This window comes from Meleagris gallopavo, chromosome 7 (assembly GCF_905368555.1).
Source record: "Meleagris gallopavo chromosome 7, MGAL_WU_HG_1.1, whole genome shotgun sequence".
NCBI classification, from domain to species: domain Eukaryota; kingdom Metazoa; phylum Chordata; class Aves; order Galliformes; family Phasianidae; genus Meleagris; species Meleagris gallopavo.
This window is the reverse complement of record NC_139410.1, coordinates 32,285,773-32,299,489: the sequence shown is the minus strand read 5'-3', so window position 1 is coordinate 32,299,489 and position 13,717 is coordinate 32,285,773. Positions and strand designations below refer to the sequence as shown.

The 13,717-nt window shown below is 38.7% G+C and overlaps 1 protein-coding gene across 3 annotated transcripts in view; it reads right to left on the bottom strand.

The window, feature by feature from the left end:
- The window catches only part of KYNU (kynureninase), a 53,583-nt gene extending 40,128 nt beyond the window's left edge, over positions 1 to 13,455 (bottom strand). For 2 of the 3 annotated variants that reach the window (XR_014884435.1, XM_085228277.1), the window contains exons 1-3: positions 13,391 to 13,455; positions 9,392 to 9,581; positions 4,538 to 4,658 (exon numbers count right to left, since the gene is read on the bottom strand). Coding sequence is in view for 2 of the 3 variants with exons in the window: in XM_085228277.1 (XP_085084403.1) it covers positions 4,538 to 4,658; positions 9,392 to 9,560 (290 nt within the window). In the remaining variant the exon portion in view is untranslated. Of the gene's footprint in view, positions 1 to 4,537; positions 4,659 to 9,391; positions 9,582 to 13,390 lie in introns of those variants that run through there. The other variant, XM_085228278.1, reaches the window with a different exon arrangement.
- Positions 13,456 to 13,717: the final 262 nt, after the last annotated feature.

Genomic DNA, 13,717 nt, shown 5'->3' with positions numbered 1-13,717 from the left:
TTGGATAAGGTCACAGTTCACCAGCTGACTGCTTTTCTCAGTTTTGGAATTACTCTCTGATGAGATCTTGAGATGAGGAAGCGGGCAGGTGAAATAGTGTTCATTTACAAGAATATTTCATAGATGAAGAATAAGAGCAGTAGCTGGGTAAATGGAGAAACACAGTTCCTAGCTTCTCCAATCAGGACATAATGCAGTTGCTTTCCCTAAAGACAGAGGTATGTGTTCCACAAACAGCAAGACACTTATAGCCAGTTTTCCTTCCTATCCTTAAGTGTAATACAGTGATCAAGAAAATTTGGCATAATACAGATTTTTACTTTTTTATTTTTTAAAAGAAAAAGAAAAACACAAACGGATTTTCAGTGGCTCCTGGCCTGAAGGAATCTGCATTTCTGAAAGAGAATACTGAACATAATCAGATAGGAAAAAGAAGCCCTAACTAGCTATGGGATTCTCGTTCATTAGCTTTCTCTGATTTTATAGCCATTAGTGTCCTTCTAATGAGAATTTACTGACAAAAGCTCACTCTCCCAACATACAAGAGTAACAAAAAAATCAGAATAAATTTCCAAGTTATCATGAAGACAGATACAAGATATTAGCCATGAGATTATTTTATTTTGAAAAGAAAACACACAAAAAAAATTGAGTACAGTGAAAAAGGGGAGAACCAGCATTAATTATTATTCATATTATTATGGCACATCTTACAGCTTGCCTTCCTCTTGATGGCCAATATAAATGCCAAGAGACAAAAATTATTGCAGCTAAAATGGTAGTTAAAGGCATATTCTTGGACTTTTTTTTTTTAATTTTAATCACATGAAAGTCTGTAGCCTTTGCTGATGGCACAATACATCCTATTCCACTTAGGTTGTAAAATTCTATGCTCTGCCTCAGAGAATTTATCTCTCTGTATATTATGCCACCCTCTCTGAGCTCTGGTAGACACTGGGGGTAATAATCTTTAAGGACAACGGCAGTGCTTCTGGTGTTCCCCTCAGACACAGGTAACCTAACTTATTTTTCTTCCACTGCACTCTGGATAGCAAGAGAGATTTAAATTGGAGTACCCAAATTAATGGATACAAAACACATCTCATCAAATAGTAAGGCGTCATATAAATAGATCCATTCCTTAAGCTACTGACAGAACTTCTCATTCTGCAAATTAATTTTTTGTCAGTTACCATTTTGTTGTCAATTTGGGAAGAAATCTCAATGCCACATTTTGTTTGCTGAGGCCTGGCTGATTTAAAAGTCACTATGAAAACTAAAAACACTTTTTCTGATATGATCCCACGGCTCCAAAGGAGGTAACAATAGGGATTTACATTAACTGTCAGCTTCAGGAATCTTCTGCACTCATCCAAATCTTGTTCAAATGGACATTTCCTTCTTGCTTCTTTGCCAAAAATGATGCAAGCTGCTTAAGGAGCCAATTCAGACTCTTAACTTTCTTGTTGGCTTCAAGCAAAGAAGTAGTCAAAGGAAAGGACATACCCAAGGAAAAATTAACTGTACGGAGTAATAGATTAAAGATAAAACTGAAACACGCACACACACACACACACACACACACACACACACACACAAACAAAAACAGTGCAATAAGGGAGACATTTACAGTCCTAACATACAGTGTGCTAAAGCGTACAATACAGAGATGACTCTTACAGTATGGCAGAGAAGTGGCTTTGCCCAAGCTGCCCTCCTGTTTACAGGGCTGTTATGTACTGCAGGGTGAGTTCAGCATGAAAGACACCTTTTGATGCACTAAAACCAGCCTTTTGGTACTGCAGGTGCCATATGGTAAAGCCCTCATCAGACTTGGATATTTTTTTCTATTATACCAGAAGGTTGTTACTAGATTGCTTAAATGCTTCCTAGTATATATAGTTAATTAGTTTCTACCATGAGTGTATTAATTCTCAGTTTATATTTTCCATACCAGTATGTTATTTCACATGCTGTTCCTTCCCCCCTAATGATTATATCATGACACATTCAGTAATCCTTTTCCTTTCAGTCTTCATTTTGCCCAACTAAACAAGCTCAGTCCTCAGACTTCCATATCACAGGCTCTCCCCTCCCTTGCCATCTCCTTGCAAAGCACAACTGACCTACAGCAGACTTCATCCTGATTTAACAACTCCACTTCAATGAGTTATTGCAAAAGGCAATTTTTTTAAATTATTATTTATTTGTTTTTAACCTTTGAGTATGTTTGCATGCAATTATTCTATAAAATGCATTAATTGCATAAACAGCTTTGGCAGATGAAGAGGAAAAAAAGATACTGTAAAGTATCTTCTGGCCTTCATCCAACCAGGCAAGTCACTGGAACCTTGATCTTTTAGATTTCAAACAGTGGACAAGTAGAATCTTGGAGATTCTTGGAGATTCTAGGCTAAGCATGGAGGAGACAACCCTTCATCTCTTTGCCTCCATTCAGGAAACCTAAGATTCAGTAGAAATCAAAACAAGCAAACAAAAAAGATGAAGTCTCCAATGCTCTTATTTTAATCTACACTAAGAGCATCAGTGGCTTAAATCTCTATTATCTATCTATCTCTGAAGTCTCTATATATTAATACAAAAGAGAAGAAGGAGGAACATGGAAAGAAGAAAATCCCAAACCAGAAATTATGTTGGAGTCAGAAAAGCCAGCAAGGAAAGCAAGCAATAATCCCCCACTTGAACTGTGTGTGGGGGGAACGCAGTGCCAGTGTGAGAGGGAACACAAGAAAGAAGAAAACACGTGAAAGCCTTTTCCTTTCCAGGCCTTGTGCTAATGAGTTATGGCCATCAGCACTCAGAGTCACAAGCTTCTCATCCCCAGTGGTGGCTCCCAGGTAATTGTCCCTTTCACTCTTGCCACCAGCTAGAAGCAGTGAAAACATTTTAAATAGACAGTGCAGCAGCTATTTAAGATGAGTCCCATGACATAGCAACCAAATTGGTTTATCACGTTTTCTAAGAGAGACAGAATCTGTATCACTATTGACTTGAAGGATGTTTCTAATTCATACACCATTTCTTAGAGTCTTGCTACTTATTTTTATCCCAGCCACAGCCACTAAATTCAACACTGCCAACAGAGAAGGCATTGAGCAAGCTTCAGCTGCTCTCTTACACCGGATTTTGCTAAGCTGACCTTGGTGACCAGAAGAACAATTTGTGTTCCAGCTCCCTATCCCTTTGCAGCCCCCATCAATTGATCCTCCCTCCCTGCCACCATCATTTCCTTCACACAAATTCCTTAGTTCAAATTTTGCTCGATCTCACCTTGACTGTCTCAGTTGCCTTAAGTACATCTGCAGCCAGCACCATTTTGGAAATTTTTTTTGTAAATTTATTTTCTTGAAATCTTTGATGTATTCCGGGTAATCTGTTTGCCAAAAATACAACTCAGATCCAAATAGCCTTTTTAGGTTTGCTGCCTCTCTTCTGGTGGCTAGAAATCACATCCAGCCATATTTCCCCCTTGGATACAGCTACTTAAGGGGCTTTTGATCTTCTGGAGAAACATGCTGCCTACACTTTTCTTTCAAAATTTTATAATCGTTGAGGGGGAAGAAAAAAATATATGCTTCACTGTAGCAAAGACAAACCTAGGGATGGAAGTGAACCAATAAAAAGGTGCACTGAGGGAGCTGAAATACATTTGCACTCGCGGTGCATCACTAACAGATAAAATCTGCTTTTTAGCTTTCGAAAGAACTCAGCTGTTTCTCTGATAAAGTACGATAATCATACAGAAATGGACAAGGTTGCAATTTTTTTCAAATGACTGTAGAAACTGCAGTGCTGCACTGAATGAATAACCAGCAGGAAAGAGGGCTTCCCAAAGTTCAATCCCATTCCCATTCATTCTCAACCTTCTTTTCACTTCTAAGAAAAGAAGTAATAAATAAGAAACAGTAAACCATTTTTATTAGTTCACAGCATCCATCTATTAACAAGGCAAACAGCAGCCACAAACTTTTCACATTTACATCATGCAGCCTCCATCTGCAACATCAACTTGGGTCAAGAAGAAGTGCTACTGGGGAGATATCAGCATTTGTACTCTGTGCCATTTCAAGGGGAACTGACCCAACTGTAGATTCCTTCAAGTGAATCACAAGCAGTTAAAATATGAATTAAAAACATCACAAGTCCTGAAACTGAATCATGTTCCTTAGCAAACTGCAGTAACCACAAGGTGCAGTAAAGTTCGTGCACCTTGTGTATAAACTTACGCAGCAATTGGATGGGGATGGTTAAACTGCACAGCCCTTCAGAGGGGTCAAAGCAGAGCCATCATGAGCAGCACAGGTCATCATAGCTGAAAATTTCTCTCTGCCTCCTTTGCTGCTCACACCTTTTAAAGGAGATTTAAACAGTTCTAGGAAAACACTGAACATTTTATTCCTGTGCTGGGGAGGGTTTAGCACACTGTTCTTTTACTCAAGCATTTCTAAGGCAAATCCTAGAATAAAGCAGTGTGCTCATCTAAAGCACAGGGTGGTGTTTCACAGGGTCTACTTACGTTCGAGCCCACTTGTCCAGTTCTTCGTCCAAGTAAGTTTTAACTTTCTTTGGCTGGAGTCCAAGAGAATTCCCAACAAAGTATATGCAGCTCTCCTCTCCATTCACCAGGGTCAGGTCAGCTGCAGTGGGAAACCACAAATAACACAAGTGGGCACAAGGAAGGAATATATCCACGTGCCACCACCCAGAACTGCCTCCATCAGAGCTCTCCGCATGCAACATCCCAGCCTTCCTCCTGCCGTACAAGTGACCTCATCATAAAAGTGTCCTCTTCCAAGGTGGAGGACAGCGGAGCAACATGCAAGTGGTTATTCCCTCACACTCCTGCAATTTGGGGCCAAGTGCACGCACATCCACTTTGGAACCAATGTGAGTTCAGGCAGAATTAAATCCCCAGGTCTCTCAGCTGTATGGAAAGCAGCCACCAGTACAGATTTTGTCAGGTTCGTAATCAACAGTGAGTCAAAATGGAGCATTTCCCTGGCCAGACCATTCACTTATTCCATCATCAATATATCACTATTTTGAGCTGTGAAACTACTTCAATTGTACGCTTAATAGAAGTTAAGACTAGGTAAGTTTGTGTCTTTCATTAAGATCTCTCTGCATGAAATAAATTGCTATCTAGAGAAATATTCATTTTAGGAATATTGTAAGGCAATCACAAAAGTTCTTGTCTTGTCAGCATATATAGTGGGCTGCACTTCACGTCATCCTCTGGTGAGGAGGAGGAAATGTATGTTGACAAATTCTTTCAATGATTAGGAGAAAGCAAGGCCTGGAAATTTATAAATAATAGCTCTAGCGATGTTCTGAACAATCTAATTACCCCATGCCATCATCTATCAATCCAAACATGGTCTTTTTCTGTTATTTCTCACACTAGACATCCTTGGAGGGACAGATGATTTTCTTGTAAGCAATCTGCATGCATGTATACAGGTACTTACAAAACCCTAAGTTAACATTACCTGTATTTTTAGTAAATGAGGGAATATGTTAAGATGCATGCTAGAATTAAATAAGTCTGCATTTCAGTCTGAAAATATTATTTTAGAGCTGCAGAAAAATAGATTAGACGTCTGGAAGAGGTCTCTTACTACCTTTCACACTAACAATTACCAACTTCATTGAACTTCACCAGAAACACATATTTCAGAAGTATAGGCAACTTAAGTAATTTATTCCTTAAAGCTTTAGAAGCTTTTAAAAAGCATAAGTCAGAGAGCAATTTCAGCCTAATCTGTTTTACAGATACTATGTCTGTTTTTCATCCATATTTTAATAGGAATGAAAGCAGAGAGGTATAAATATTATCCATGGTCCTAAATTGGTTCTATTAACAGTTCTCTTCCTATCAAGAAGCACAACAATATGGTCTCATTGGGAACAGCAAGAAGGGTCTTCGCTCAAGAATTCAAGCTCTAAATCTCACTGTTAGTCTTTATTTTTCAATCAAGCATTAAAACAGGTAAGGAATTATAAACAAGGCAGCTTTTCTTGCACCACAGATCTCTCTAGATAAAACACCTCTTGGGTTGCTGTTGGAAAGCAGTAGCATTACTTCTTTGACAAAATGTATTTTTCTACTTTTACATCTGTCACTTTTGATATTTATTTTCTGGCATGCTATTGCCTTTATATGAGGCTACACTCTTCCTTTTCACAAAAGGCTGTTTATTTCCTCCTCCCTGGCATCATTAAAGTACTCATTTTGGACCACTGCTGCTTCTCAAACTATTCTAGGGTTTTGTTTGCTTCATTGTTTAGTTTGTCTGGTTTCGATCAGCATATCGCTATATTCCAAGATTTCCACTGTCATTGTGATATCATCTACAATCAAGTTTAAGACAAGTTATCTTTCACCAAATTACCCTTATTTCTTGCAGTACTAGCCCATTTTATTCCTAGTGGAGCTGTGGTTGACATAAATAGATCTATGAAATATTCTGATAAGCAGCAAGATCTACTGATGAGATAAAGACTGGTACAAAAAGATAGATAATTACAGAACCGTGTCCTTAGAGCAGGATAAGGTACATGGACAATGATTTACCTAAAGATTTATTGGATACATTACCAATGACTCCTACATCTATTCAAACTCACGTGGATTGGTCAGACCTACATAATTTTTCTGCATTAGAGATGTATTTCTATACCTTCTAAACTTCAAAAGCAAGTATGTTTTCAGAAATATTCAACCCAAACAAAGAGAAATAATATTTTCATAAGCCAGAAATGGATTAAATCTGCTTACAAGTTACTTGAATTCTACCCCTTGTTGAAGGATGAAAGATCAGCTCTTCCATATCTTCCTATTTCCCCACGCACACATCCCCAACAAGCCCTCCAAACAAAGAGCCACATTTATAAGACTAACAGTACCTTTAACCATCTCTTCAGGGAAATACAGCTTACCACTTTCACTCCAGGACAACTTCTTATTCACAAGAAAAGCAAATGATGCTCAATTCCTTTTTGAGATGACAAAACATGCCACAGCCTTAATCATACTGACGATTTGGTACCTGAACACAATACAGTCATTCCTACCTCTCTCAACATGCAAGAAAAAACATTAAAGAGACTATGCTGTCATCTCAGAGAGATATGATATGTGAATATTTCCCTAAATCTTCTCCTATTATCTCTTCTTATTTGCTCACCTGTGCAATGTCCCTCAGGTTTGCCCATAAAACCTCAGATTTGCCAGGGAGTTAAGACTGCTAGTTGTTTCTACCTGATCAATATAACAAATAAACATTATAGACAGCTGAGACACTTTGTAAGCTGAAAACAAAATTAAGCTACTATACTGACTTTCTAAATATTTTCACGTATGGGACCTTACAGTTGTCTCTTACGGATGTTCTCATCTGCTTCTTCTAAGGCTTCATTTTAAAACCTCATCGTACGCTTTATGTAAATATATAAAAATGTATTTGATGGCTAATTCTTGTAATGACATTTATCTTAAGCATGCTATCTAGGATCTGCTCCTGTGCCAAGATAAATGTCATGAGAGATCTCTATGCTGGCAGTGTAAATATATATATTTTTCCCTACCTCTACTGTTCAGCAGGGAAGCTGCTTCTAACAGAGACAGGGAAAAAGGGGGGGGGGGAGAGAACCTTCAATTTGCGAATATAAAAATGATGGGTTCTCTAGGCTGTTCAACTGATACTATCAGTAGGCTGCTTAACTTCACAAAAACATTCACAATCTCAGGTATACGAATTATAGTAACTTGGGTAAAAAAGAAAAAAATTCAAATTTAGTCCAAATATGCTAATTGACAAACATATTATAGAGGATGTTAGAAAGGAAGAAACAAATATTGTCACAGAAGTATCTCGTGAGTTGTACGTAGATTTTGATACTTCTGTTAATTTGAAGCTGCTAAGGCATTGCACTGGAGTTCAACTGCACCTGAGAGTGAAACCACTACACTGCATTCCCAGCATTCCAGATTACTAGGTAAGGAGATATTGAAGTAACACACATTCAAAAAATGTTCAGAAATTCAAGAAATTGACAGTTTTCCATTATGGACCTTTTCCAAGAGTAATCTCATGAGTGGAACTATAATTTTTCAGGTTCCATCAGTACTATCCTTTTCAGAAAAATCTGCAGAAATTGTACCTGCTTTTATTAGCAAAAATATTTTGCAAGAAACCTGTGATTTTTTTTCTTTAATTTTTAATAAAAGCTTTCTGCCATAAAGGAGCGTGTTGGAGAGGAGGACCATGCATAGTCATAGCCATTCTCGCCATCCAAGGTAATACCAGTTGAAAAGACTTCAAGTTTTGTCCCCCATGCATTTGACACTAGATGAAAATAAACCCAGATGGGACTTGGGAAGTAGAGCAGAGCCTAAGAGCACATTGCCTTTGAAAGTAGATGCTCACACCAAGTTTCCCTGCTCGCTTGTGGCACAACACAACACACAACAGCAGTAGCAGCTACAGAACACACTGGCTGCAGTGCCAAGCACAGCACCAGAGTATCCAAACATGGAAATGCTTTGCACTTTCTGTCAGGAGTGCTGATAACAAAAGAAGCAAAAGCATCCCTCCTGGATTAGCCCTCTTGGCTGGCTGCTTACACACCAGGTCCTCTCTTAACAACCTGACCAGAATTTCCTCTGTGCGCACATCCAGTCTCCTCAGAACAACCTACATATCAGGAGCAAGTCAGAAAAAGGTAGAGACTCTTTTGCATGGCTACACTGAAACATGCAGTGATCTGTTTGTAGGCAATTCATGAGGAAAGCAATCCTCAAATAAAGGCTTTGTCATGAATTATTCGCTGAGATCAATTATTTGCTTTAAGGCACAGTCTTCATCTAGTCTCAGGAAGAAAATCATCTCCACTACTAGCAATAAGGGAGAAATGTGAAGATAACATACATACTGTCCCATTCATTAACTAAAATAATTGCAACTAGACAGATAACACCAAGCTGTATTATACTGAGGAAGTAACTGTGCTGAACTAGAAGTTGTAAGCGACATTGCTGTTTCAAACCATTAGCTAGAAAGGCTTCTGCCTATAATTTTCAATCAGTCACTATATTGTTCAAAGCAGCTGACTGACAGCATAAGCACCATGCAAGCACTGTATCCTCACTTTTTATTCAGGAAGGGAACGAGAGCATAAAGCTTTTGGTGCTAGAGTAAGTTGATGGATTGATTTAGCAACACCAGGGACACACTGTGCTCAGATATAACTGCAATTGCTCAATTATCTCATAAGTGACAATGATTTCCAGTGATTTGTGGTAAACATATGCAGAAGATAAGAATCCCCCATCCTCCCCCGACTCTTCCACTGTAATTATAATTCTCACTTGGAGGCAGATCCTTGACTTTCGGGATATAGAAACATTCACGAAGATGCTTTAACTCATCTTCTTCATCTAAGCAAAAAGCAAGTTTCTTGTCTGCTGGGCTGCATCCTAGCCGCGAGGCAGCTTGCTCTATAATGGTTGCTGGTAGCGCAGTAGGAGATGGATCCATTTTCAGATCATTCAATTTCACCTTAAAATGAGAAGTGCCACAGTTTAACTTCTACAGAATGTATATTCACGAGTCGTTGATAAGCAGCCACTAAAGCTGCAGTATTCAAGGCCCCACATTTTCTTGATTTAAAGCTTTTAAGCAGCGAAATGTGAATGAATAATGGCAAAATTGATCAATTCAACTAAATACATAGCAGCGTATTTCTGTTTTTAAGGCTTTTTTTCCCCCCAGCTCCACAGATACACTGCTGTTGCCTTTTTAAGCTATATCAGCAGCCTCCCAGTTCTCCCACCAGACCAACAGCAGTTACAAACACTGAAGCATCATTCACAGTTGCTGGATCTGAAAACCAGAGGCAGCATTGTTGTTATTACAGTCTGTGCTCCTAAAGATAGCAGGTGCATAGCTACACTGAAAGTTGTTTCCAGGTACAATGCTCAGACTCTCTTAGCTTTTTTTCCTTGCCAAATAGGAGGGGCCCATTGTGCTAATGTACAGGGGTAGACAGAAACCATACAGGTAAAAAAGACATTATAAGATGCTTTCAAAAGCAAGACCTTAAAATATTTTAAGTCCAGCTACATCAGATATCCTGTGGTCTTACCTCCCTTGTTCCAAAAAATGGACAAAGCCCAAGCCAAGCAATAAGCACAAGAGTGTAAATTAGTGAGTTTTTGTTGTTGCTTTTTTCTTTAAATCAAGTTTTAATGCCAGCCCCTGAACATCATCCAAAAGAGCTTCATCACCACATACAGGAAAGACAATTGTGGGTATCTCAATATAACCCTCTGAATAGAGCAACTCCATTAGTGCCAATTAATTCAAAGCTCTTTATACTCTAGGTAAATGGCCAGCATGATGCCAGTTATCTGGTTTAATCATTTGATTTATGATCAGAATGTTCCTCTCCAGAGTAGATACATTTCATACTATTATTTTTTCCCCCATCTCAGCAACGCAGAGGGGGAAAACAAAAAGCTGTCATTTAACTGATAATCACTTTCTCTTAGGGACCTTTGGAGATAACCAATTGTTGAACATGGGTCGTTCACGCTTCCTCATCATCACCAAACTTATCATCCTTACCCAGTCATCCTAATTGCTTCTTAGCTACTAAAAAGGAAAGGAATGCTGGAAAAGTGATAGAAAGATATTCAAGCATCCCTTTTGTCAGTGTTTTCTATGGCTTCTAGGAGGTGAGCAGCTACAATGTGACGAGTTGATGGGTGCAGCGCTAAAAGAGCAGCTGACATGGGTGAAAACAGTTCACACCAACCGATCACCCCCGGAAGATACAGTAGGATCCGTTTCCCAGCACCTCCACAGCTGTGCAGCAGCTTCTGGACCTTGCATTTCCCAGTTCCTCTGCTGCGGTATTGGTAACATCTGCCATCTTCTATAGGTCAGAAGTGTACTCTGGACCCTCTTGGCATTCATCAGAGAATATTGTTCAGAGATCTTTATTTCCTCCAGTAGATGCAAAATATCTAGGAAAGCAAGCTAGGATCACAGGCATGGTACAGATACCACCTGCACAAGCACCTTGTTATTGTATAAAGATACTGAGGCAAAAGTTTACACTTCTCCCACTTATAAATTTTAAGAAGGCATGGGCTTAACCAGCACTATTTTCAAGCAATATAGGAGTCAGCACTTGGAAAGTTCCAAAGATTTTTTTATTTGCAACGCTATCATGGAAAGAATGTCCAGTACACACAAAAGCAAGATATAATTGGTTGTTTTTTTGTTTTGTTTTGTTTTTTAAATTGAGATTTAGTGCACACTGAGGAAGGAAAATCCTTGAAGATGGAAATATCTCCTTCCTTACTGCCTCATTCCAGATAAAAGAGCCACCCAGCAGCCTTTCCTACATCCAGGCTTCCCTTTCCTCTCATTAATGCCTAGATTTGTTTGCTGCTCATGAGCATAGTTCCTGAATTAAGACCTCAATGTCTGTAAAGAGCTGAGGCTCTTTACGTAGCAGAGCAAGTGTACTTGACAGGGAGTTGAGTATCACAGAACAGGTCCACAGGAGGGGTAATGTAGACCATTAGTATTGCCATCCCCACCTTCTCTCCTGGATAAGAAACTACAACAAATGTAGCTTCCACTAGTTAGCTCATACAGGTAATGCCAGCTAATTCCATTGCAATTCATGACCAGCAGGCGTGTAAGGATGTTCGAAGGATAGTTTGGTGGGGTTGTTTGTTTGTTTCTGTTTTACACACCAGAGCCCTCTCATCTAGGCTCTGATTCTTTGTTTTCCCAACACAAAGACATGACAGCATCCTTCCATCTGTCTCTTTCTTATTTCATTGTAAGCACATAGAGTTATTACAGTAGATTAATAGCTATCATAATCCAGGTCATCCACTGACCTGTGCGGAAAGCCTAAATGGGTTTTGTATCCAATTGTGGCCTGACCCAAAACCCAATGAAGTCAGTAGGCATCTCTTTATTAGAGACAAATTTCTGGATGAGGATTCTGGCTCCCTGTCATTGCTGTAGTTAGTTTACTGCATCTGATCAATGAGTTTTGTTTATTATAATTCTTATATTAAATTTTGACAGCAAATATAATATCCAATGCAAAGGTCTAGAAGCTAAAAATGATTAAGTGCTCTGAGGTATCTGATTTAATACAAGCATTATGAAATAAGACAAAACTACTAAAATAAAAATCAATCAATCAAAATCCCACTGAGGAATGAAATCCCAGAATCGAACTCTGAGACCAGAATAAAAAAGCACTTTTGTTCTTCCAGTTGAAAATTAGACTTCAGAGAAAAGTCCTTTTTAAAAAAAATATATACTTTATAGCATTTCCTAATTGCAGTAGAACAGAGTGCCATCTAGTTATTTCACAGTAAATTATGAATTATTTTCTACATGCAGATTTTTTTTTTTTTAAATCAAAAACAGTACAGCTTTATTCCACCCAATCATCTTCACTTAACTGAGAACTATACTCTGCATCCTCTTCAAATCAAAATCAATGCAAAGTATTCTTCCCACTTCCCCACATCTCCTTATCAGGTTGTTTTTTTTTTTAATATGACTTGAAGTATAAACAAACAATACTATGAAAAACCTCTACGACTCTCTCTGAAGTATAATAAAAACGTCAAGCATTTTCCTCATTTCCTTCAAATTTCCTGGCGCTCTTGGCTTAATAGAAAGAGGACATGAAGTCAGCTTTTTTTTTTTTTTTGACGTCTTCACTACTTCCCCTACCGTAAGATTTAATTCTTCTGCAGCTTTTCTTTTTGTTCTCCATCTCTTCCTGATGTTCACTAGTTTCTCCTCCCCGAGGTACTCTCCACTTCTGCCCTTACTTCTCCCACCCTCTTGGTATATGCAGGAATTCACTGTAAAGAACTCACCAGCAAGTGCTGGCAGTGGCAGCTTTCAAAAAGAGCACATGCAATCAAAATTAAGAAAAGTCATTACGTGTTTGATCAGCACAAGTACCAACTCATTTTGTTCACAATTTTCAACCCATAGAAAACAGTGGAAAGACCATAAAAGACAATGGATGAGGAAGTCAGGCAAATGACATGGACGTGATTATTTCTCTTTAGTCCTTTATGCATAACTTACTGACTAAACAGAAATAAGTATGAATATTAACAAGCTATCCTATCAAACTCACACACAAAGGTCCATTAGGCTTAATTATAAGAAAAATCTCCTATTTTTAGATTGCTTACTGTATTTTTACAGTTCTACTCTGCCTATGTTTGTATTTTGATGCCTTCAATAAAAGAACTGTGCAGTCCCTCAGCCCCTTTAAACATTCTCTTCAAGCATTCCAAGTTTTTACTCACAGTCTTTCTACCCAAGACAGTGCTGACACGGGCATACAACGAATCCCTAATTAAAAGCTGTGTCAGTAGCCTCAGGGGAGAGTTTACCAAGAAAAAACAGCAGATCCTGCACTTTCTGCCCTCCAATGGCTGTCCAACAGGTTGCTAAACATGGCTCAGCCCACAGACCTTTGAGTTTTTCAGGTGACCCTGCGAGTGAACTCTGAGTATTGGGATTATGCACCCACGTAAGCATACAAGTTAACAAAACCGATCCGTGCTTTCAAAACACACCCAGTGAGAGCACCAATGGCATCATGGATTGCAGCTGTTTGAAACAAAGAAAAC